At 43.4% G+C, this 27,100-nt stretch overlaps 1 protein-coding gene across 5 annotated transcripts in view; it reads left to right on the forward strand.

Annotated features, from left to right (window-relative positions):
* SMPX (small muscle protein X-linked) overlaps positions 1–27,100 on the forward strand; it is an 80,596-nt gene that overhangs the window by 18,024 nt on the left and 35,472 nt on the right. For 4 of the 5 annotated variants that reach the window (XM_089774847.1, XM_006128754.5, XM_006128755.5 and 1 more), the window contains exons 3-4: positions 7,391–7,477; positions 15,923–16,076. In XM_089774847.1, coding sequence (XP_089630973.1) covers positions 7,391–7,477; positions 15,923–16,063 — 228 coding nt within the window. In that variant the 3' untranslated portion in view covers positions 16,064–16,076. Of the gene's footprint in view, positions 1–7,390; positions 7,478–15,922; positions 16,077–18,471; positions 26,822–27,100 lie in introns of those variants that run through there. The other variant, XM_075913332.2, reaches the window with a different exon arrangement.

The following is a 27,100-nucleotide window of genomic DNA, read 5'->3' on the forward strand; positions in this document are numbered from 1 at the left end:
GGGGAAGAACAACTTATGAGCTCTGTCTGTATAAATTTTATGCATAGTCAGATGGATTTCTCTGGTGTTTTGGTCCTATTGGGGCAGAATACTCTGGATGCTGTCAGATACCTTTGACTGAGCCTTCCAGAGCTGAGCTGCTCTCAGTGTCTGTGTTGCTCAGCTGTGACCCCAAATCTGTGCCTTCGCTGGGAGGAGACCAGAGGTTCTAGCTCAGCAGGACAGGGCAGTATTGCTCCCCAGAGAGCAGATAGGTCGTACTTTCTGCACAGGAAAGGTATGTCTACACTACCCCGCTAGTTCGAACTAGCGGGGTAATGTAGGCATACCGCACTTGCAAATGAAGCCCGGGATTTGAATTTCCTGGGCTTCATTTGCATAAGCGGGGAGCCGCCATTTTTAAAACCCCGCTGTTTCGAACCCGTGCAACATGGCTACACGGGGCATGAACTAGGTAGTTCAAACTAGGCTTCCTAGTTCGAACTACCGTTACTCCTCGTGAAAGTTTAGGAGGTGTACCGATAGTTCGGAATAGGAAGCCTAGTCCGAACTACCTAGTTCGAGCCCCGTGTTGCCGCGCTGCATGGGGTTCGAACCAGCGGGATTTTAAAAATGGCAGCTCCCCGCTTATGCAAATGAAGCCCAGGAAATTCAAATCCCGGGCTTCATTTGCAAGTGCGGTATGCCTACATTACCCTGCTAGTTCGAACTAGCGGGGTAGTGTAGACATACCCTTAGTGAGGTATTGCAAAGATTAAGTAGCTAATACTTCTGTAGCATTTTGAATTATGTAGGCCTACATGTATTAACTCTGATTATTATAAAGTGTGATTTAACTGAACAGAGCTGACTTTTTTTTATATAAAAAGGCATAACAGTTTGAAATCTCGGCTTTGAAATCAATGAACATTTTGCCATTGACTTCAGTCTGTTGGCTAGAATTTCACCTTTTATGTATTAGATTTCAAAATAGTGTGCATTATTAACTCACAGTTTAGGAGATTTATAACTTTGATATACATTTTAATAAACTATTAAACTTAATATGTTACACGTAAACAAGTTTTCTTTTTTAAAACACATTTTGAATTAAACCGATAGCCTTTTTTTCTTCACTTAAAGAGAAGGACTGGGCAGACAGTATTTGATCACTTTGAAAGTTTCAGTTTAGAAGTAGGAAAAAAAATTGAAAAATCCAACTAACTTTTAGTATTTTTAAAAAAAAACTTGTGCCTCCAAAACACTAAGCGTGTGTCTAGACTACATGGCTCTGTCGGCGGAGCCATGTAAATTAGTGTATTCAGCATAGTCAAAAAAACTGGGATTTAAATAATCCCCACTTCATTAAAGTAAACGTGGCCACCACGCTGTGCGGACTATCAGCTGATCCGGCACAGCGCGACAGTCTAGACGTGGAACTGTCAGCTGCGGAAGCCTTTGCCGACTGATCCCTTATGCCTCATGAAACGAGGCTTACAGGATCGGTTGGCAAAGGCTTCCCCAGCCGACAGATCTGCGTCTAGGCTGTGCCGGATCAGCTGATCATCGGCGCAACACGGCGGCCTTGTGTATTTGATTATGCTGAATACACTAATTTACATGGCTCCATCGACAGAGCCATGTAGTCTAGACACACCCTAAAGGACTGGGCAGATGGTATTCGGTCACTTTTAAAGTTTCAGTTTAGAAGCAGGAAAAAAATTAAAAATCCAACTAACTTTTAGTATTTTTTTAAAATTGTGCCTCCAAAACATTAAATTTAATACTTAAAGAAAATCAAAATTCTGAACTAGTTTTGAATTACAAATGTTAGAAAAGCAACTACTGCAAAACCTGGTTTTTATAACATTTCTAGGGATTACTGGAAGCTGCTGCAGTGAGAAAACTTACACTGCAATTGATGTATATAAATTGTGCTTTTGTCTCAGATCCATGATACAAGGTGTCACTGATTTTTGTTTATACATTATACTTTATAGTGATTCATGGATTATGAGCTTGTGCTACTATATACTGACACAATAAGCCCTACATCTAGGAAAATGACAATATATATTGTGCTACAGAAATGGAAATTTAAGGATCCATATCCATATACTAACATCAAAAAATTTACTGAAGAAACTGTCCATAATCTGTGTATGAAATGCTGTCTGTAATATTAGCTGATAATAATTTCTGTCAACATTTACTACTTTTGATTTTCCACTCAGTTAAGACTTTTTTTCTGGTTTAGCATTTTAATGGTGGTGCCCAATAGGGATGTAAAGTCCCATTTAATTGGTTAACCAGTGAAATGTGAAATTTAACAGGGGGCCCACTCCAGTCCCAATCCATAGCAGCCCCAGTCCACAGTAGGCACCCTACAGGTCCAGAGCAGCCCCCTGCCCATGACTGGCGGGGAGCTGCTCCAGCCACCACCAGTTAACTCAGGGGGTGGGCAATAATTTTTTGCCGGAGGCAACTTAAACATATTTTGAAGTGGCCCCGTACTGCACCGGAAGGGGCGGGGTCAGGATGCTTCTAGGCATCCCTAGACCATGAGTCGTCTGGGGATGAGGGAGCCCCTTTTGCCCCTTCCCACTAAGCACCAAGAACCCAATCAGGGCCCGGGGGGGGTGGGGAAGCACTTGAAGCCTCCTCCCTCCCTGCCAGGAGTGCACGGTGCTTCTAAGTGCTGTGTGCTCCTTGCAGGGCGGGGGCAGAGTGGAGGAAACTTGGCGCACTCCTCCTGCACCCAGGCCAATCAGGGCTTGGGGATGAGGGAGTGCGTGAAGTCTCCTCCCACCCTTTCAGGAGTGCGCAGCACATTAGTATTTGCTCCTCACAGGGTGGGGGGTAGGGCAGAGGAATCTTCATGCACTCCTCCCGCCTCCAAGCCCTGATTGGCCTGAGGGTGGGAGGAGCGCGTGAAGTGCCCCATGTTTCTTGCAGGGCAGAGGAAACTTTGTGCGCTTCCTCCTGCTCCTAATGGCCGGGGGAGGAGGGAAGGGGAAATGGCAGGGCCTCTGCAGGCTGGATCAACCCACCTGGCGGGCTGGATCTGGCCCACAGAGGCCCTTTTGTCTACCCCTGAGTTAACCAATTAAACAGTTAAACATTCACATCCCTAGTCCTGTGTTCTATTCAGAGCTCTGAAAACTCTCCTATTCGCTGAATGTATTTTAACATAATTACCTTCAAGTGGCCCTACAGATTGTTTAATTGTGCTTCTGGATGAATCGGGGTGACCATGACTTCATTCACATCTGACCAATAACAGCCCTAAACTGGCCTTCTGGGTTGCAGGGCAGCAGAAGGCATCAAGTTCTCAGGTCTGTATGTTGTGCCTCTACAACTCTCCCAGAGAAAGAATCAAGTGATTGTAAACACAAGTCCAGTTCTTTTGCATAGTAATCCTGATAGCTGGAGAATAGGCCATCAAGCTGACACATCATGCATTTCATCTGTCCATTTATAGTCAGAGGTAATATTATCTATTAGAGAGACAAGGTGGGTGAGGTAATGTCTTTTATTGGACCAATTTCTGTTGGTGAGAGACACAGACTTTCGAGTGTCACAGAGCTCTTCCTCAGGTCTGCAAACATATGCATTTTCTTTTCAAAAATCTTTGTTTTTAAATACATATTTAACCTACCCTGCTACTTTCTGTCTGAACTCTCCTCTAGATAACAGATCAGACTCTGAATTCAGATGCACTGGCATAACTCTAGTTAAACTCCATCGATTCCAACAGGGAGAAGAACTGGCCATAGAAATTGTTAGTCTTTAAGTGCCAAAAGACTGCTCATTGGCCGTAGAAAGGTCATGCTTTGGGTGGCCAGGGGTTTGTGCTGATTTGGCTTCCTCCACTAGTGAAACACCTTTGGAATGTCTAATAAAATGTTAAGCTGCTTTGATTCCAAGAGGAGGAAGCAGCAGAAACTCTCCCCACCTTCCCAGGTGTATGCACAGGTCTAAGGCAAAGAGGTAAAAATTACAATTCCCTTTCCTGAGGGGGAGGGGGGGATTTGACCCATGAATGACCATTCAAACACTATTAAATGCAACTGAGCAACTGGAGACCTAAGATCTTTAGGTACTTGTCCCAATCTATTTCCCAAAGCATGTGAGAGGAAGGGTGAATTTGGGACCTGTTCTGCCACAGGCTTCCCGTATGGCCTTGGGCAAGTCACTTAGTCTCTCTGGGTATGTCTACACTACCCCGCTAGTTCGAACTAGCGGGGTAATGTAGGCATACCGCACTTGCAAATGAAGCCCGGGATTTGAATTTCCCGGGCTTCATTTGCATAAGCTGGGCGCCGCCATTTTTAAATCCCGGCTAGTTCGAACCCCGTGTCGCACGGCTACACGTGGCATGGAGTAGCTAGTTCGGATTAGGCTTCCTAATCTGAACTAGCAGTACTCCTCATTCCACGAATGGAATGAGGAGTTCAGCTAGTTCGTATTAGGAAGCCTAATCCGAACTAGCTACTCCGTGCCGCGTGTAGCCGCGCGGCACGGGGGCCGAACTAGCCGGGATTTAAAAATGGCGGCGCCCGGCTTATGCAAATGAAGCCCGGGAAATTCAAATCCCGGGCTTCATTTGCAAGTGCGGTATGCCTACATTACCCTCCTAGTTCGAATTAGGAGGGTAGTGTAAACATACCCTCTTTTGCCTCAGAGTCCCACTTAATGCACAGGGAACTGAGCAAATAGCACTTGACTTCCTCACAAGGGTACTGTGAAGTTCAATACATTGAAGACTGCAAGATGCCGAGATGGTACTGGGAGCAATATTGGTATGTCAACACTGCAATGAGACACCCATAACTGGGTTGTGCCAACTGACTTAGGTCTGCAGAGCATGGGCTAAGCACCTGGTTAAATGCAGTGTAGCCTGAGTTCTGGGTCCCCCTCATCCTGCAGAGTCACAAGGCCAGGCTGCAATCCAAGCCTGAATGTCTGCAGAGGAATGGAACAGCCTTTTAGCCTGAGCTCTGCAAGCTTGAGTCAGCTGGCACAGGCCAGCCACAGGCTTTTAATTGCAGTGTAGACATACACTGTAAGTACCTTAGACACAGAGCTTGCTTGCATTGCAGACAAGGTAGGTTTGCCACTGATTTTATTTACAGTAGAATTGAACTTAGTTGTGAAATTTCCTGAGCACTCCAACATATTTGACCTAGAAATATGCTTGGGGTACTGGGGCTAATTACTTCATGTACTAATTAAACTGGATTCCCCACCACAGCATGGCTATGTCTACACTGGCTGTTTCTTGCTCAAGAACATCTTGCGCAAGTGTTCTTGTGCAAGAAGTCTTGCGCAAGAAAACGTCCACACTGCCATGTGTGAGCTGTGCTTTTGCACAAGAGCGCCCATGGCAGTGTGGATGCTTTCTTGCACAAGACAGCTCTAATGGCCATTTTAGCCACAGGGCTTTCTTGCGCAAGAAATCCCTGCTGAGCGTCCACACTGCCCTATTGCACAAGAGCTCCCGTGCAAGAGAGATTATACCTGTCAAAAAAGAGCGTAGCTCTTGCGCAAGGAGCCCCCTCTTACCACGCCGTACTGTAAATTTCCTTGCGCAAGAGCAGGCGGGCAGTGTGGACACTGCAGATTCTTGCGCAAGAACGGCCGTACTTGTGCAAGAAGCCGCTAGTGTAGACATAGCCTGTGTGTTTTACTATAAATATTATTGTGGTTTCTTTGTTCCAAAGCTTTCTTGAATTTCATAGACCTGCTTCTCACACAAGGTGACAAATCCATCAACTGTCATCATCAATCACCATCCTTCCTACTAGCGTTGGTCCAATCCTGGAGTTTAAGGATGTCCAGCAGCTTTTTTTCTTCTTTTTCTTCTTCCTTTATGCTGCTTTTCCTGAGGATCTTGCGGCAGCATGGACAGACCTCCTTTTCCTCCACAACAGGTTCTGGCTGCTCCTGGAGGCATCCCAGCACTGCCAGGCCAGCCAGGAGATAGTATACTCTTCTGTGTGTTCTGGGTCGACTTTGGTGTCTCAGCTCCGTGAGACATTCTTGGTAAAGTTCCACTGGAAGCCTCCCAGGAGCATCTTTATCAGGTGCCAGAACCACCTCAGCTGGCTTGTCATGATACAGAAGAGAAGCAGCTCTACTCCAAGGCTCTCCGGAAATAGCCAATCCCCTCATCCTGTCTTGGAAAGTAAGCCCCGTCACCCTGTGGAGAAACCTAATTTTTACCAGTTTCACTCACAATCTCATCCTTTTTGTCACTCTGCAAAGTTCAGGACCACAGGTGGGAATGGGGATGTGCAGAAAATTGTAAACTGAGAGCTTTGTCAGAGAACTCAGCTTCCACTTCACCACCACGGATTGGTACAGCACCCACATTACTGCCACTGCCGCACCAATCTCCTGGTTGAACACATGCTCTTGCTTGCCATCACTCATGAACAAGGCCCTTACATATTTGAACTCTTCCACTAAGGACAGCTGCTCCCTCCCTCATGGAGAGGATTGTGACCTCTGAGTTGGAGGTGCTAATGCTCATCCCAGCTGCTTCAGATTCTGCAGCAAATTATTCAAGCCCATGTCGAAATTTGCAGTCTGAAGAAGCAAGAAGGACGGTGCCATCTGCAAAGAGATGCCACCTCCAAGTCCCCATATCAAATGCAGTGCTGAGCTTCGTTGCGCCTTGGAACCATGCCCATGAAAATCCAATGGTTTTTTGTTAATTTAAAAAAAAAACTGAAAAAACTGTCACCCTAAAGCACGGTATGAGTTTACTCCATATCTTCCAGCATTCCATTGGTGTAAATCCAGCCTCAGTCAAATTTGTCAATAACACCAACATTGGAGGGGTAGCAAATCTACAGATGAATAAAGCTAACCTGCAAAGTAACCCAGAGAACTTAAAACAGTGGAGCTGCAGTCAATGCAGGGAGCTAACTACTGATAAATGTATTAATACTGTATGTCTGGGGATTGAAATCAGTAGCATGGCTTCTAAAAGGTGGTGGGTGTGGGAAATATCCAACTCGCCATACTCATTACTTTAAAATATGATTATTTCTATTTTGTCTCTTTTGTACCATCTTACTATTAGGCTTTTAAGTAACTAATCACTATTGCTGACATAGACAAGGAGGGGAACTAGGAGTTGGAAGATGGATGGAAAGGACCAGCAAGAGGATCATTATCTTCATATGTGATCCTTAGTATAAAGGGTCTGAGAGCCATCACTCCAGCACCAACTCTGTAAAAACACGGCAGTTGCTACAAATATAATACACACACACACACACACACACAGAAATTCACCATACTGAGCCCTTTTTATTTTGCAATTGCATCTTTTCTTTCCTGTCGTTTCATTGCATTTAGACTTTTTTTTTGTGATGAATCCATCATGGTTTCCTTCTGACAGGCTAATATCAACATCCCAATGGGCGCATTTCGACCTGGAGCAGGGCATCCTCCCAAAAGAAAAGAATTTACACCTGAAGTGGAAGAGGTAAGAAAGTAATATTTAAACTTAATGCAGCAGAATCTCTGCAGCTTATGTGTTATGCAAACCATTTTATCTAGGCTATGGTAAGATGCACCAGTCCTAAATATCACAGATATCCGTATGCCAATTCCTATTGGAAATCAACCTCTGCCTATTGAATTCAGTGTTATTTTTGAGGTCAAAACATACATGGTAATATAAACAAGTACCAGGATACAGGGCGACCCTGCTGTAAGCTGCCCCTGTAGACATCCATTTCGTAATAATGTCATTGATGCTCATAGAAACGGATGCGTTATAAGTCCTCCCATTCCCTGCTCTTAAGTCGCATGCCCAAAAAACCCAACCCCATCAAATTCCACAAATGGAATTCAGCTGCAGGAACATAGCTTGCTTTAAGTCCACTTTAAGTTGTTTCTCTATAAGTCCAAGTTTTTGGAATGTATCTTGGTTGTATAAAGAAGACGGCCTGTATAGTTAAGAGAATGCCATCAACAGTGACAGAGAAAGGGAAGGCAAGGATGGGGAAGCAAAGTAGCACTTTGAGGAGTGTATATTGTACTGTGTATAGAGCTAGCATAGTTTACTCCTGCCTGGGGCAATGAAGAGACCAAGAGGGGAATTGTCACATCCCTTGCTACTCCAGGGACACCAATGACCTATCCCTAAAGCTATTTTATATATATATATATGAGAGGGTTTGTGCATCTGTGTGTTGGTGTGTGTGCATGTCAGTCTGTGAGTCCATTTGCTCAGGAACTCCTCCTAACCAGTAAGAACTAGGGCCACCAAATTTGGTAGGCAGCTTCCTCTTATCATAACTTAAATCAAGGTCAGGGTTTGGTTGTGCCAGGCTAGTGGGATGTGCATGCAATGCGAGTGTTTCTCATCAAACAAAAAGGGAGGGTTGTGATAACAGGGAGAGTTATACTCCCAAATGACCACAGAGAGTCAAAAGCATGGGGGATAATTATACTCCTCAATGATCACAGGGGGGAAGCAAGCATCCCAGCTAGTGTTAGCAGCCACTGGCTGGCAGCATGGTCCCTACTGCTCTGGGCCAGCCCCGGGAAGTAGCCGGCAAGCAGGCTGTTCCACCCCTGCCTGGCCCCAGGGAGAATCCAGTGATCAGCCTGCACATCCCCATGTCCCTGGCCAGACCTACACCCAGGCAATGCTGGGTGAGTCTTCTAGAAGGGAATATTAGAATATTTTTGGACAAATTATCAGCCCTTTCCCCCAGCTACAATAATCATGGCAGCCATGCAATTTTCTTACAAAAGGTTAATTCTTTCCTCTCCTCTCATCAGTTTACTTGTTAATCAGAACAGAAGAGGTTATTTTATATAGTATATAAATTCTATTATATACTTTACAGTAATGATGCTCTGTTTTGAAAGTCCCCCTTTTTTTTTGAGGGGAGAACTGATTTTCCTTAGTTTTGAAGAAGGCATTTTAGAAAGAAAACATGTGAAGTGACCTTGCATGCACAAGTGGTTTTATCTTTTGAAAATAAATTAAAACATATTTGCTATTTGTTAATTAAATTTTGAAAGAATGTAAAAGGTGTTAAAATAAATTAATAAAGCACACACATGCGTAGGTAGTATTTGAAAAATAAGATAAATGGCTAGAAATGTTTGATTTAGTTGGATGATTGAATTATAGCTTTGCTCTTCAATTATGTGAATATCTACTATATGTTTAAGAGTTTATATTTCTTTGTGTATGTGTGTGTGTGTCCATCTGTCTGTCCATCCGTCTGTAAGTCTCTTTATTCAAGAACTCCTCCTAAACAGTAAGCGCTAGGATCATCAAATTCGGTATGCAGCTTCTCTTATCATAACTTAAAGCAAGGTCAAGTTTGGTTGTTGCAGGACAATAGGATGTCCCTGGACTATGATTGTTTCTTATCAAATGGAAAGGGATGGTTATGATAGCAGGGACAGTTATACCCCCAAATGACCACAGAGGGGCAGCAAGCACAGGGGACAGTTATATACCAGAATGACCACAGGGGGGCAGCTGCCACCCAGCATGGCCTCTGCCACTCTCGCCTGGCTCCAAAGAACAGCTGGCCACCAAGCTGGCAACGGGGTTTGTTGCAAGGGAAGGTACCAGGGTTGGTATGAATGTGGTATGTCCTGTGGTTGTTGGTAAGAATCATCTTGAGGTTAGGTGGTTGTCTATAGGGGTATGTCTACACTACCCCGCTAGTTCGAACTAGCGGGGTAATGTATGCATACCGAACTTGCTAATGAAGCCCGGGATTTGAATTTCCCGGGCTTCATTAGCATAAAGCCGGCGCCGCCATTTTTAAAAGCCGGCTAGTGCGAACCCCGTGCCGCGCGGCTACACGCGGCGCGGGCTAGATAGTTCGAACTACGTAGTCATTCCGAACTATCTGTACTCCTCGTGGACATATTCCACAGAGAAACACTGGAGATATTCCACAGAGATTTCAACAACCTACACCCCACCATCAACCTCAGCCTGGACCATTCTACACAAGAGGTCCACTTCCTGGACACCACAGTACAAATCAACAATGGAAAATTAGACACCACTCTCTACAGAAAACCCACTGACTCATACAGTTACCTACATGCTTCCAGCTCCCATCCAGAACACACCATACGATCCATTGTCTATAGCCAAGCCCTTCGATACAACCGCATCTGCTCTAATCCCACTGACAGAGACCAGAAGCTTCAGGATCTCTACCAAGCATTTATAAATCTCAGCTACCCACCCCGAGAAATAAAAAAGCAAATTGAAAGAGCAGATGAATACCTAGAAACCATCTACTTCAAGACAGACCCAAGAAAACCAACAATAGAACACCACTTGTCATCACCTACAACCCCCAACTTAAACCTGTCCAACAGATTATCAATAAACTACAGCCTATACTGGAACAGGATACCATACTCCAAGAGGCTCTGGGAGACAGACCCATAGTCTCCTATAGACAACCACCTAACCTCAAGATGATTCTTACCAACAACCACAGGACATACCACATTAATACCAACCCTGGTACCTTCCCTTGCAACAAGCCCCGTTGCCAGCTTTGTCCACATATTCATTCTGCTGATACCATTATTGGACCTAACCAAGGGTATGTCTACACTACCCCGCTAGTTCGAACTAGTGGGGTAATGTATGCATACCGAACTTGCTAATGAAGCCCGGCATTTGAATTTCCTGGGCTTCATTAGCATAAAGCCGGCGCCGCCATTTTTAAAAGCCGGCTAGTGCAAAACCCGTGCCGCGCGGCTACACGCGGCACGGGCTAGATCGTTCGAACTAGGCGATCGTTCCACGAGGCGTACAGATAGTTCGGAATGGCTACGTAGTTCAAACGATCTAGCCCGTGCCGCGTGTAGCCGCGCGGCACGGGTTTTGCACTAGCCGGCTTTTAAAAATGGCGGCGCCGGCTTTATGCTAATGAAGCCCAGGAAATTCAAATGCCGGGCTTCATTAGCAAGTTCGGTATGCATACATTACCCCGCTAGTTCGAACTAGCGGGGTAGTGTAGACATACCCCAAGTGAGTTATAAGAGCAAGAACACATATTCCTGCGCATCCAGAAATATAATTTATGCTATCATGTGCCGAAAGTGTCCGTCTGCTATGTACATTGGACAAACGTCTCAGACACTTTGCCAAAGGATTAATGCCCACAAAACAGATATCAGACAGGATCACAAAGAAAAAATAATTTCTTACCATTTCAACCAGAAAGGACACTGTCTCAACGACTTGACTTCACCTGCATTCTGCTACAAAGACCTTTTACATCTGCACTTGAAAGGGAATCCTCTGAACTGTCATTCATGCTAAAATTCGACACTCCGGGGGGGGGGGATTGAAGAAAGACCCCGACTACCTTACCCATTACAAACATAGCTTCCCCAATTACCACCTCTAATACCATTAGCTCACAGACACTTACTTTCCTTCCCCCCCCTGCATCTCCCTTCTGTTCCAAAATGCGATTTGTCCTTTTCATATGTGTTCATTTTTTTAATTGTATCCTTTGGTATATATGGTTGTGACTATTTTCTTCCACTATTTGATCTGAGGAAGTGGATCTGGCTCACGAAAGCTCATCATCTAATAAACCATCTTGTTAGTCTTTAAAGTGCTACATAGTCCTGCATTTTGCTTGAGAAAAAAAAGGACTCTAAGGACTTATTAAGCTCCCCCCCCCCCCTCCGCCCCCCAAAAAAATATTAAAATAAAACATTAAAACAGCATGTCCCCTTTAAGAGTAAGTGCAGGGATAGGAACAGGGGAGCGATTGAGCACTAAGAAGCATTGCTTCCCCTAGGACCTACGTCTTTTGGCTGGCAGCCATTTTGTGCTGGTAGCCTTGGGGAGGCCGGGTGCTTAGTGTTGGTAGGGTGCCAGGTGCCCAGCATTTTCACCTCCTGGCCAGGGAAAAATTCAGAGACTACTGGACATCTCAGGAGGCTTATTCCGGACAGGAGGCGAAAATACTGGACTGTCCAGGTGAATACCAGACACCTGGCAACCCTATCTCTACCCCCTGCCCTGAATCTCTCCTCACCCCCAACCCTGACTCCTGCACTCCCCCCACCCCTGCCAACCCTGTGCCTTGAGCAATGCCAGGTAAATCTTCTAATTATGTATGAAACAGAAACTATTGAATTAAAGTTTCTGCTCTGATCCTGTAGCATTTATTTCCCCCAAACCAATGAAGTATATTCACATGAGTAGAGGTTGCTGAATTAGAACTTGCTGTAGCAGTGGAACATAAACGTTCTCAGTGGATTTGTATTTTCAGTTTTTGCTGTTTATTTAGCTTTGCAGTACAATCCATGGTTCTATTTTTAAGGCCATTAGAGGCAAATCTATCTTTTTCTTAACAGTTCTGAACATTATGGGCTATATTTTGAGAACCTGGCAAGGAAGATATGTGTGACATTCAATGGGCTGAAATCCTTGTAGGTTTTGTATGAGAAAAAAATTGAGTGAAAAGGCATGTAGCAAGCAAATTGAGTGGGAGGACTTGGGAATTTCACAAAAAAAAAACAACCCACTGTCTTGCCAGCTAGATATTTGCTACCATAATCTTAGCACCATCAGGCATCTTATTGACTCTTTAAACTTCCTTTATAAAATTAGAGGCCAAGTTCTAATTTCAGCAGGGGGGGTGGGGAGGATGTACACATAGTGGGAGATAATTTGAGCTACATATACTATGAATGCCATTCATCTGAGGTTAAAAAGTGACCCTAAGTAATTTATAGAATAGAACATTTCCAAAACATGTTCAAACATTACCCGGTCCCAGAGGCCAAAATGATTGTTGCCTTAGTTAGTTACAGCACAGAACTACAAAATAGAAGCGTGTTGTAACTGATTTAGGAAGGGTGACCATATTTCCCCATATTTCATACAGAACACCTGGTAAAATTACTCATATTCAAGTGACTTCGATGGTAATCAGTTGTACAAATGTTCAAATTAACATCAAGTTGGTTGAGCCCCTATTAAAAAAAATACCACGTAGCTGAATTCTTTTTATTTACCTTGTTATCTCTAAGGCTGCACCTTCACAGTGGCATCATTTTGGAATAACGGCCATTATTCCAAAATAACAATGCGAGCATCTATACAGCAATTCTGTTATTTCATAATAATGGGAGGCTTATTCCGACTTCCATAACCCTCATTCCACGAGGAATAATGCCTATTCCAAAAAAGCTATTTTGGAATAGCAGTAGTGTGGACGCTCCACTTCTGCTATTTCAAAATAGCTCCTTCCCAGGGCCATTGAAACTAATTACTTTCCAGTGCCTCCTGGGGCTCTAAATTGAGGTAGCACGTCCACATTAGGGGAACCTGCCCCAGACTAGTTGTGTGGCTTCCTTGTAGTGTAGATGTGCTATTTTGAAATAAGCTATTTTGGAGTATTTCTTCCGGAATAGCCTATTTCAAAATAAGCGTGCTGTGTAGACATACCCTTAAGGCTTTAGGGTTCAAACTGGAAGATGTCTGTCACACACACACACACACACACACACACACACACACACACACACACGAAAATGTGAGAGGGGAGAGGCTGGGTCGCCTTGTGCCCCCCCTGGAATTTCTTCACGCCCCCCCAGGGGAATATGCCCCCCCCCCCCCAGTTTGGGAACCCATGAACTACATCATTAGTATCTAGGAGTATGCATGCACAAATAAATGTTGTATGAATTAAGATGATACAAAATTAAATATAAATTTATCGAGTCTATTAAACATACAGTAGCCTAAGTTTCCTAGAAAAGATGCATCATGAAAAGTCTTTGTGGCCCAGACAGACAGAAGTTACACATAGTATAAAATTCCCTGTCTGCTGCTTCTCCCTGTGAGATTGAAACCATAGTAGAGTCACTCTTCCTTGTTTTACATTTGATCAGGCAGTGAATAGAAATAATACTACATAATATACAGGACCAATCACTTTTGAATTTTGAATATCAGGTGTCAAATATCAAGAGTCATTCTATAGAGAAAAATCTCACTGACCAAATAAAAAAAAAGTCAAGTAAATCCACCTAATAAATTAATTTAAAGAAACCATGATCCCCTAGTGAACATTCCTTGAGGAAAAAAAGAAAGAGGATAGATTAATCGAGTAAGTCATTTGTCGCAAAACTATTCATTTAGCTCCAGCCACAACTGATTTGCATGGTAATCATACTAAGTTGGAAAAATCTTAGCCTCATTGCTGGACAACTACCTATCCCTACATAGGTACCTATCCCTACATAAGTCAATCAAGATTGGATATCTTAGTTGTGAACTTTAGACATCACCACAGTATAAATGATAAATTACTACCAATAATAACAATTAATGATAAACAGTCGCTTCTGGTCTTAAAATCAAGGAAACAGCAAGAATTAGAGATGAGTAGAGGGAAGGGAAAGAATTAGGCTGTCGTCAGTAACAGCACTGCACAGATGGCACCCAGTGTGACAGTTCCATCTCACAGAAAAAATCTGTCACCAGCTGTCTTGGTGCTTGAACAATATTAGTATTTGGATTAAGACTAGTTTGACTGAAACCTAAATCCAAGAAGGAAAGAGTGACGTAACTGGGCTGAAGGAAAGATTCTGAAGAGTTGGCCAAAACCATGTCTTTTAAGGGCAGCGACCCAAAAATAGGTACAGCAGGGTAACACATGGTCCTGGGCTTGTTCTGATTGTTTCTCTACAAAACAAAACAAAACAAAACAAAACAAAACAAAACCCCCTTTTTTTTTGTTCATTTGCAATGTTGAAAATTAAAAGAGGTGGGTTGGACCAAACATTTGTTTTTACAAAATTAAATAATTGGTTGTGATCTTGAGACTTTTTAAATAGCTTTGAATGGTTAAAAATAAAATGAAAGGAAATGCTGAAAGGAAAAGAGGCTTCAGACTGAAAAACCAAACCATTTCACTTAGAAAATGTCAAAATGTTCTGATTTTTCTAAAATGAAAAATCCAGTAAAATCAATACGTACTCAAGAAGTTATTTAGTATCACCGAATGTGCACTTTTTGCTGAGAAAGAGTTGTACGTGAAAAAGTTCACCCAGCACTACTCCACCTGGTGTTAGAATCTAATCACATATGAGCCAGCCACACTGATTGATCCCCTCCTGCTTCAGTCACTACAGTGCATGACAAATAAGGGTTGTTAGTGGAAGGCCACAAAAAAACTGCTGATAATAAAATTTATGGTAGGCCATCTTACAACTAACACAGATGACAAGAACATACCCCCTCCCCTCAACCCCCAATGACACTACATTAACTCCCTATTTGATTCCAGACCTAGGTCTTGGTCTTAATTTTAAAGATCCCCACTAGGCTGTGTCACAAATATCACAAAATCCATCTTTCCCACAGGACCTGAGCCAAAGCCCACTAGAGTTAATGGAAAGACTCCTATTGACTTTAACAAGCTTTGGGACAGACCTTTAGTGCCCATGAGCTACTATCACAGCTCTGCTCTATAAGAATTGGTCATGTCCCAAGGCTGAAATCACAGGTGCAGAATATTAGGCTTCGAAGGACCTAGCTCATGGCTGTGGCACGCTACAAGATATTAGGTCAAAAAATTGATATTTACTTTTCGTCCCATGGCACTCCGTCAGCTTCACTTTCCATTATTCCTTTAACATAACTTTGCTATTCACAGAGAGAGGGAGATCCAAATCCTTGTGCATTCAATACATTTGAATAGCTTATTTTTCAAAGCACATGCAGTATTTCAAGGTGTCTGCCAATCAAGTTAATTCCTTCTTACAGCCATCCAGTTTCCCCTAGGATTATGGTTGGCATCCAAAAATTGTTCACGTTTCCCCAATTAGCTGACTTCTGTTTCTGTTCAAGAAATTTGTACCATTATTGAGAGGTGACTATTTTCCCTTTGCGCAGAGTGTTTCTGCTTCTACGGAGGAAGAGAAGGAAAAGAAGCAGCTCCCAGGAGCCAAGAAACTTCCAGGCCCTGCTGTAAACTTATCAGAGATCCAGAATATAAAGAGTGAGCTAAAATTTGTCCGCAGAGCTGACCAGTAGGAGGACAGAATAGGTGAGTACAAGAGATTTTTCTTTGGTGTGGTTTTAGAAACTGCAGACAGAGCCAAAGCCCATATATGTGAAGCGGAGTCTTTCCATTGACTTCAATAGACTGTGGAACAGACCCTAAATTTGAAAGAGAAAGTCTGCTTCGTAAATAGAATTCATAGTCCCTGGAATTCTACATCATTTAAAACTCAAATCTTGTAGCAAGTCATCTGAGACTTTGCATCTAATCACTTTTGGCATATACCAGCCTAACTATTATTATGAATATTGCAGTCTGCTCAATAATGTCAGGTTCTGGTCTCACAACCTTGCACATCTCTGTTTGTGCAGAACATATGGAAAATTACATAACTTATTTGTATGCACATAAACTACAAAGACATTCATTATAATGCAGAACAACTAGGTCAGGAAGTTCTACCTCCTTTAGTTTAACAGTTATCCTTATTTAATTTTGGTTCCAAGAGATATATGTACACATGTGTGCACATACTCTCTCTCACATAGTTAGGCCTTTCTGTACTTGCTCGGAGATCGATGCTCTGGAGATTGATCTTCCATGGTTCAATTTAGTGGGTCTAGTATGGTCATGAGGCATAAGGGAAGCATCAAGGGGTGACCAACCCTTGGAGACCCCTTGAGCTTAATTTACTTTGATTAAATGATTCGCACATCACCCTATCAATTTACAGGATGGCTCAACAGCCTCAGTTTGTACCCATGACCTTCTATTTAGGGTATTATGGCCCAGTGGCCCAAGTCCATATGCAAGTCCCTTCTACTCAGGTCCTTGGGCCATATTACCCTGAGCAGAGGGACTCTCATATGGACTTAGAGTATTACAACCCAGTGGCCTAAGTCCATATGCAAGTCCCTCTACTCAGGATTATGCAGCCCAATGGCCTATGTCGTCTATATGTGAGTCCCTCTACTCAGGGTAATACAGCCCAGTGGCCTAAGTTCATATGCAAGTCCCTGCAACTCAGGGTAGTATGATCCAGCAGCCTAGGTCCATATGCACAGGGTAAACTCCCCCACATGGGGATATGTACAGAGGAGACAAGGGAGACCCAGGCCCTCCCACTTCACTGGGTTCCAGCTCAGGACTCTGTTGGCAGTGGCTCGGTCCACTGCTTGCTCAGTGGGGAATCCTGCTGCAACACTCTGAGTGCTTGGGAAGCAATTCCCCTCCTCCCCCCCCGGACTACTTCCTACTGGTACCTGGCAGATGTCTTCCCCTTAGTCTCATTCCAGTTCTGCGGCTTCTCGGGTAGCTTTTTCCCCTGGAGCTTCCTCAGCACATCTTTCCCCTTCAGCAGTCAGCCCTGACTGAGCTGCTCCAGAGGATTTTATAGCCAGTCTCCAGTTGGCAGGGCTGTGGGGGTAGGGACCTCTCAGCCAGCTGGGCCAAGACAACTCCATTAGCTTTGGTGCGGGGTTGATATTCCCTGTCGCAGGAAGTCAACAGGAGAGTTTCTCCTGTCAACCTCATGCAATGGGGGATGCCCCAGAAATTTGACTTAAAGTATGTCAACTCCAGCTATGTTATTCTAGCTGGAGTTGCGTATCTTAATTCAACTTTCTCTCTAAGGGTACGTCTACACTATGAGCCTCTTGCAGAAGAGCAAATGCAAATGGAGCGCTCATTTGCATAGGTTGCACTTTCATTTGCATTTCTTCTTCCTTTCCCTTTTGCGCAAGAGGTTTTTGCGCAAAAAAGTGGTTTGTAGATGGCTCCTTTTTACGCAAAAAAACCCCTTTTGTGTAAGAGCCGTTCTTCCTCAAAAAATGAGGAAGAACGGCTCTTGCACAAAAGGGGAGTTTTGCGCTAAAAGGAGCCATCTACACAGTGTTTTTTTGCGCAAAAACCTCTTGCGCAAAAGGAAAAAGAAGAGGAAATGCAAATGAGAACATGACTTATACAAATAAGCGCTCTATTTGCATTTGCTCTTCCACAAGAGGCTTGTAGTGTACATGTAGCCCAGTGTTGACTTGGCCTTAGTTAAGAGTTTGTATATGATCAGTAGCAAAGCTTCTTAAAAAGAAAAATTCATCCACCTAATAAAAAATTGATCTTAAAAGTATTTTCATTTGAACATGTCTTGTAAAGCTCTCTAAATCTCCCTTTGTTGTTTTATGTTCTGCTATTTTTGGACTTGAGTTCTAAAACAGCAAACTTCCATCTCCATTTAAAAAAGCATTGGACAACATCCTTCAAAACCCTGAATCTATAAAGGTGCATCATGCTGTAACAATGGGGCTTCAGTTCCATGGGGAGGGGGGAACAACTGAACCTGGTTATAAATAGCAAAAGTGATTTTGTGTCACATAATATCTAACAGAATAGTACATTTGCCAATTTCTTCTATTGAAACAAGTCCTTTGTATTCTGGAGAAAGGCCAGAGAAATAAAAGAATGGCATCTGGAATCTTCTGCCTAGTCACATAAAAGAAGAACAAAGCAATATAAAACATAATGCAGGAGGATTCTGTAACTGCCGTACTGAAGAGTATCTGGAGCCTTGAAAGAAAGGATGTGCAATCAAAGCGATTTGGCCCAAAACACATTGTAATGTTTATTTGTTTTTGTGTACAACATAAATATGTCAATTTAAAAAAAACCCAAGCCTTTATTATGTATCTCCTGCTGTGCCAAAATGTTCGAGTGATTTTCATATAACAACAGAAGAAATCTGGGAAAAGGAAAATTAACCTTTTTGTAAAACATAATATTGTAGTCATATTAAAGCAGTGCCTAGAGAAATATGAATTTTTAATGCATAGCTTTAAAGTTTCCTCCCTCTAAAAGAGATATTAAGACCTAAATTTAACCCCATATTTAGTTTCAGATGACTGTTATTCTTAGTGTTTGAAAACTGTTGTCCTATAATTAGTCTACTGAGCATCTGGCAATGATGTTTATCACATGCTCCAAAGTGCAATATAAGAAAATACGTTGCTACTTGGATGGCTACCTAACTAAATAAAATCTTCAATACTGTTAGACCATCACATAGCAAAATAACTTGGCATTGCAGTTGTATTCTCCTCTTCCCAGATTCTTCTCCTCATGCTTTTATTGCTTCTCAGGTTCAGAGAGTGACGTGAAAGGGTGCGCTGAGTCAGGTAGCTCAGGGAAAGTGAAGGGATTGAGGAATGTCTCAGAAAGTGCTGAAGGGGAAATCTTGGGTCTGTGGGGCTTTTATATCCCAGACCACAGAACTTCCATTAGGAGGTGGTGCTGTATTGCCTACCTGGGAGCAGCAAGGGATACTGCAGTGGGCCCCGTTCCTTCTCATGGGAGCCTATGCTTTGGGTTGGCAGTGACTGGAGGAGCAACTCCAGGTATGGCAGCATTATCTGTCTTCTTGTTGCAGGTACAGATACAAGAAAGAAAGGAGAAACATGGTGCAGTTGCTCCTTGTCAGGGCTGTGTGGTACTAGGCCCAACTCCTCTTTTGCCCATATTTATAAATGTAGTTATTTGGGTACCAATTATGCTTTTAGCCAGCACTGACCTAAATTGGATTTTCAGTCATATGGCTTGCCTGTCATTGAAGTACTGTTTGATTCACTGATAGGCAAAACTGTCATTCCCTTGTACCCTTATGATGTTTGGCCATCATATATCAACACTGTTATTTTCCAGTCTTTGGTATGGCTCTGCTTCACAGCCTTCCTCTCTATATCATCCTCCCTGCACACAGATAATCTCATTCACCTCTCTGTGAGCCTGGCAGCAAATAACTTTTCCCAGCTATAATTGGCAAAGCCCAAATCCATTTAGATTAAAAACCAGAACTCTAAGGAAGCAAGAAATGGCCACTCTGGATCAGATCTGATGTCCACCTGCTCCAGCATCCTGTCGCTGACAATGGCCAGCGCCTAAGAGGAAGGTGTAAGGAGGGAGAAATGGGATAATCCGCCCCCACTTTAGGTCTCATTCTGATCTCTAATTGCTAGAGATGGTCTTACACTCTGAAATTTGGGAGGAAGTCTACTGTTGATTTACAGAGATGAGTTAGGGTTCATCTGTACAGCAGAAAAAGCTCCACAGCAGCGGGTCTCAGCACCAGTGTCAAATGACCCAGGCTTGTGCTACAGGGCTAAAAGTGGCAGTATAAATGTTCCCACTCGGACTGGAATTTGAGTGGGTCCCACAGCCTGAACTCCAGCCTGTTCTGCTATTTTTAGCCCAGCAGGACAAGTCCCATGAGCCCAAGTCCCTTGAGATTCACTGCCGCTAGGTATTTGTGTACCTTTAATCATATATTAATAACAGGAGGAGGAAGAGCTATGGAAAGTGCTCCTCAGCAGCCCTAGACTTGGCATTGCAGTGACTGCAGGATGACCTCCTCAATAATCCACTAGAAATCCGTCTGGCCTCTAAAAAGCTATCAATAGAACAGCATCTCTCACATCAGTGACTTCACTTGAGAGAAACTTGTGCCTTTGGATAATAGGACTTATTTGTCCCTTAGTTATAACAATGGCCTTCTTTGATATGTAGCTATCATTTATTTATAAAAGGTGTTTATTTCCCTGTTGTGATGATAAATGGTCACATTAACTTTCTTTCCAATCACACATTTGTTTGTATGCATAACCCACCATAGATTGCCTTTAAACTGCATTGTGCTGGAGACGGTTTCCTTCTCGCTTTTCCTGGTCTTTGTTTCAGACACAGCATTCAGTTAGCTCGTCCTTTATCCCCATGTTAAAGCAGAACAGGATGAAAGGGCTAATACTGTAATACAATAAAACAAACCTTAGCTGTCTTCTCTAATGAGCATGCTTTGTCCTGCTAACGTTGTACTCCCTTGCTTGTACTCTGCCATCATATATGCTCACAGTGATAAGTCAACACACCCCTCAAGTTTCAGATTAAGGCAGGGTTGGACAAGATATCGCCTCGGGGCCAGATCCAGCCTGCCTAACACTTTGATCCAGCCTGCGGATTGCATCTGGCCGCTTTCTATTTATATCCTGCTGTCCGTGCCACCAAATTTCCAGGTGGTGGCTCAGGCAGCAGGATCCTGTTTAAATGGCTCCAGTCGCAGTGCTACTCTGGCAGGGGCCGGAGCTGTGAGCCCTTTAAATAGCTGTAGCGCCCCCAGCCAGCTGCCTGGGCAGTGGGGCTGGGAGACACGAGTCCTTGGCTGTGTTTTTAATTCAAAGCCTCTGGCTTTTCTGGATCTTCTCCCTTTTCTCCACATCTTTTTTTGAAATGTGGCACCCAGAACTGGAAAAAATACTCCAGTTGAGGCCTAATCAGTGCAGAGTAGAGCAGAAGAATCACTTCTCATGTCTTGCTTACAACACTCCTCTTAATGCATCCCCCAGTATGTTTGCTTTTTTTCAACAGTGTCACACTGTTGATTCATATTTAGTTTGTGGTGCACTATAACCCCCCTAGATCCCTTTCTGCCGTACTCCTTCCTAGTCAGTCTCTTCCCATTTTGTATGTGTGAAACTGATTATTCCTTCCTAAGTGGAGTACTTTGCATTTGTCCTTATTAAACTTCATTCTATTTACCTCAGACCATTTCTCCAGTTTGTCCAGGTCATTTTGAATTATAACCCTAAGATATTGAACAGAACCAGCCCCAAAACTGATCTCTGTAGAACCCCACTTATTATGCCCTTCCAGCATGACAGTGAATGACTGGTACCTACTCTCTGGGAATGGCTGTATTCCCTTGCCCTTCTCTCCCCACTCCCAAAGTGTTCCAGTTTTTCACACTTGCTATCTGGTCACCCACTCATTTACTGTTTATCCCAGTGTTCGAGGTCAGTTTACATTCTTTACCCGTAGTTCCCCTTTTGTCAGCATCAGAGAGAATCGATCCCTGTTCCTCTGCTTAAGGGGGCATTTCAGTATGGCCAACTCCAAGTGTTCAAAATAGTTTGAGACCTCCCAAAATTATGGCATTGGCTTTAAAATCATGAGCTTAATACTGTAAATACTAATAATAAATTATTTGGGGTCTTTTTGGGGTCAGGTCATGTTTTCAGGCTTCTATTTGTACTCAGAAGAGCTAGGAAAGTTTTTTTCAAATGAGAACTGAGGTTCCTACATAATCACATGGCTCTAGGTGGTGAGGCTTTAGGAAGAACACTAGATCACTAGACAGCATGAGGGTCACAATAAAATCATGAGAGTCGGTGACACTATCATCTTCATTCCCAGCTACTCCAGTTATATGTGTCCCCCCTTTTTCTTTTATATACTAGTTTGTACACATTATTTCCCTTGAGTAGACGGGCAGTGTGGCCCTGGAAGTTGAGCAAATGGCTAGGCTTGTGCCACTGAAGCAGACTGGCTGCTCCCAGCAGCCACTGCTGAGAGCTTTGACTCTGTGTCCTCCACTCCACATCAAATGCTACTGAGAGCAGCACTATTAATTTCCTGCCCCTTTGTAAATCAAGGAGCGTTCTCCCACCGCACCAATGACATCCTATGGCTTGAACTGAGGAATGGAGATAGAGAAGAGCTTGAGGAAAACTTGGGCTGCTTATATCCCTCAGCAGGTTGAAGGATCTTAGGACATTTTATGAGTTACATAGGGTACAGAGAGGGACAGAACACACTCTTCTGGGCAGGAACACCTGTATGACCCAGACAGGCAATAAAGTGTTGCCATTTTGGCCATCAGAACTAACTGTTCTGTCACCTTCAAAGCAAATATACAAAGACTGCAGAACATTTTACTAAGAACTGGAAAAGATTTGCATTAGTTTTTCATTTAACAGAAATGTGCAAAATAATTCTTTACATTCACCAACAATGTCTTTATTTTAAATGAGACATCCACAGATGAATAATTCAAAGAACTGCCATATTTTGTAGAAATTGTGACAAGAAGCATGTACTAGTAATTACAATTTAACCAAATTATGTCCCATTCTAGCACCTCTCATATCCAGGCACTAATTTCTAGAGGGCTTGCAGTTGTGATCACGTGTACATGCATGCACCTACACATCTATCTCAATAAAGTAACATCATTACAGCCTCTTTCACAGCTAATACACTCTAAATTAAAAAAAGTTTCTCACAAAACGTGGTGGTTAGACAAATAGGCCTTTTTATTTCAGTCCACAATGAGGAACAGCATTTTCAGATCCACAGGGAAAAGGTTCCAACTAATTAGTTTGGAAGCAGACAATGCCCTACTTCCATATCTTTTTTTTTTTTTTTTTTTTTGGTGAATTAGGGCTATTAAATAATTGGCTTCCTTCTATCACAGCATATTACATAATACTATGCCCTGAGCCTTTGTCGTAAGACACATTTACTTACTGAAAACTATGTTTCCCCCAGTGCAGTTCTTGACTAATTTTCTGAGGATTAGGCTGCTGGTTTAGACACTGCTTTGCTGGAAGTAACACAAAGCTGCATTCTATAGAGCAGAATGGTACAAGCGGAAGCTACAAGGTGGGAAAGGTCTCCTTTTTGTGGAACAGCTTACTCCTTTAAGGCTATGTCTAGACTACAAAGATAAATCAGAAAAAGAAACGCAATTTGCGGTACACAATTTGCATATCTTTTTCAATTTACTTCTGAAAGAGGCTTTTCCAAAATTTGGCCCATTTACATGGGGCCAAATTATGGAGAAATCCCTCTTTCAGAACATCCCTTCTTCCTCAAAAATGAGGTTTACAGGGATGTCGACAAAATGTGTCCGCTTTTCTGACTTTTTTTTTGGAAAAGGGGACGCATTCCTTGGACGCAGCAGAGCTTTTCCAGGATACCAGAGTTATCCTGGAAAAGCTCTGCAGTCTAGACATACCCTGAGAGTATTAGTCAGTTCTGGTGGTTTGATTATGTGGGAAGATGGGGAACAGTCATGACTCCACCTCTTGAACTGCAGTATGAGGCAACAGGAATTGAATCAGTTAAAAAGACCCAAATGGAGTGTAGTCACCAGAGAACTGTCTGAACATATGATCATCTAGTCCTAAAACCTTCAGGTCCATTTCTACAATCTGATCTGTGTGGAAAATCTCACCGACATAAATGGAGTTTAAAGCCCATTCATGTGGCTCCAGTTGCCTTCGAGTCATTAAAAATTATTTGGTCTGCAGGAGAAAAATATGTACTATATGATTTTTCTTGGGAGTATCAAACAGAACATAGTTATAGAGCCAGGAATGAGATTATATAATTATATTACTCTTACATAGGGGAATTAGCTCATCATCTTGAGCCATGTGCAGTGCCCCCAACCATTATGTTGATAATCCTGTAATACATACTACAAATACTTAACCATACAAAGTTCAAAATGTCTGCAGCACAGTAGATTGCAAGTACCTTAATCAAAGTAAAGGGCTGAGTGCTCTCAAGCACACAACATGAAACTCAGTCCCTTATTAATGGCTCAGCTAGTTGTTATCAAATCTACATAAATTGCAATCAATTAAACTGACAGAGTAATTCAAAATGTCATGGCTTGGACATGGCAATCAAGCTAATTTATTTCTGATAGACTTAGTCCCCTTATAAGTTCATTTTATAATTTTGTCCTCCTGTCAGTGAATAGGAGATGATCGGGTTATATTTTCAGAGCTCTGTGCGCAGGGTCCATCTACATAACGTTTTTAAATGTACTTTGGATTTTTTGCCATCTACTTTGAAACTTTGTATTGATGTGATAGAGATCTCAGGGGCCATGTCCAAAGGGAGGCTATGTATAAGAAATATATTCTACTGCCTTTAAATAGAACAGTTTTAGACATATGGAGCCAAATCTGGAGATCCTTGCTCCTTTCCTCAGTCTTTATTTAGACAAACTCCCATTGGATTCAGAGACAGCTTGAGTTGAGGCCACAGGCACTGGCTTGTAATTGTCCCAAGGGGGCACAAATCCCTCTCAGACACCAACCCCCACTCCACCTATTCCCCCAAGCTCCCACCCTACTCGACCTTTTCCCACCCTTGCTCTGCCCCCGGCTCTGACTCCACCCCTTCCCTCAAGGTCACCCACCCGCCTCTTCCCACCTCTACCTTGTTCCTCCCCAAAGCATGCCCTATGCCCAACCCTCCTCCCCAGTGCCTCTTGCATGCCACAGAACAGCTGTTGTTGGCATGTTGTAGTGGCTTTGTGGAAAACATTTAAGTTTAGATAACAAACATAAGTTAAATTAACCTCTGCCTGAAATTTTGCATCAGCCAAACAGGAAAAAACAGTGGCTTTCCTTATCTGTCTTAGAGATTGTAGTGGTACAACTTCATCGATTACTGATCACCAATGCAATGAATCCCAAGCACAGACAAGGAGTAAGTAAAAACAGAACTGAGGCCCATAGTCAGAAGTTCTCCTCCCATTTGGTAACATTTACTTTGATTTGATAACATGGTTCTTCAATTGATAAAAAAGTAAATTTAATCCTACAGCTTTTAATTCTCTTGGGTCTTTGTTCATATTGTTGCCTTGGAGCAAACCTCGTTCTAAATTGCTGATATGCCTAACATAACCATACAGAGCCAGTCACTATACACAAATGCACTCCTGGAGCAAACAATAGCAATAAAAAATGTGCACTCTTCATGTTCCAAATAAACTCACACACTAGCAAACAAACTGGGGGCAGGGGCAAAGAGCTTTCACAGAAGAAACATGAAAGAACCAAAACAAAAACAACCCCCACCCCAAAAAACAAACAAAAAACCCCACCCCCATTCCATAGCAAAACTGTTCCAACTCCGGGAATGGGAACCCATGATGAAAGTAATTAGATAAGGGGTAGGGAACCTTTTTTGGGTTGAGGGCCCTTGACCTACAAAAAAACCAGGCAGAGGCCACACTGACTTGTCCCCCAAGTGAGAAGGAGAAAAAACTGAAGAGATAATCACTTAATTCATTCAACTTGGGGCACTAGGGTTACTCTCGAACTCCAGCCCCATGGGGGAAGGGAGAAAGGCATGACAAGGCTCAGGGTTTCCCCCAGGGCTGGATTAACTCTGCTGGGGGTCCAGGCTTAGTAGGTTTTGTGGGGCCCCCTGTAGCTTTTGGGAGGGGCCAAAATGAGGGGTTCAATGTGTGGGAGTGGGTTGCTGCGGAGCAGGCTGAGAGGGTGCAGGGTCTGGAAGAGAGGTAAGGTACAGGAGGGGTATGGGAAGGGGCAAGGGATTGGGATGCTTACCTGGCATAGCTCCCGGAGGGGGGGGGGGGCAGGAACACAGGTAGCTCCACACTGCCCTTAGCTTGCTGGCACCACTCCCTGCTGCTCCTATTGGCTATGTTTCCTAGCCAATGGGAAAACTGAGGGTGGAGCTTGCAGGTGAGAGTGCTTCTCTACCCTAGCATCCCTGTATTGCCATTCCCCAAGCTAGGGCGGAGGAATACGGCAGCACTTCCTCTCTCCACCACTGCCAGGGTAGAGCCCAACACGCAGAGGCTTTAGCGCTGGCTCTCTACTGTGTCCCCCCTTCAGTGGGGAGTTGGCGGTTGCATTCTAGCTATGCTGGGCAGCAGAAGCGCCGAGGCTCAGAATCTTGCTATGGGGATGGAATGCCAGTGCCAGCTCACCCCGCAGTAGGGGGGAAGCTCTGAGCCTCCTGGGCTGCATCAGGGCAGGTTGGGGGCTGGATGCAGCCCATGGGCCATAGGGTCTCTATCCCTGTAATAGATGGTATTATTTTAAACCTTTGGGCTGTGTCTAGAGTGGCTAGTTTTTCTGGAATATCAGCCGCTTTTCCGGAAAAACTGGCCAGCTGTCTACACTGGCCGCTTGAATTTCCACAAAAGCACTGACTTCCTACTGTAAGAAATCAGTGCTTTTTGCGGAAATACTATGCTGCTCCCATTCGGGCAAAAGTCTTTTTCCAAAAGACTTTTGCGCAAAAGGGCCAGTGTAGACAGCAGAGATTTCTTTTCCGCAAAAAAGCCCCGATCACGAAAATGGCGATCGGGCTTTTTTGCGGAAAAGCGCATCTAGATTGGCTACGGACGCTTTTCCGCAAAAAGTGCTTTTGCGGAAAAGCATCCTGTCAATCTAGACTCTCTTTTCCAAAAATGCTTT

Source organism: Pelodiscus sinensis, chromosome 1 (assembly GCF_052426305.1).
Source record: "Pelodiscus sinensis isolate ZL-2025 chromosome 1, ASM5242630v1, whole genome shotgun sequence".
NCBI classification, from domain to species: Eukaryota; Metazoa; Chordata; order Testudines; family Trionychidae; genus Pelodiscus; species Pelodiscus sinensis.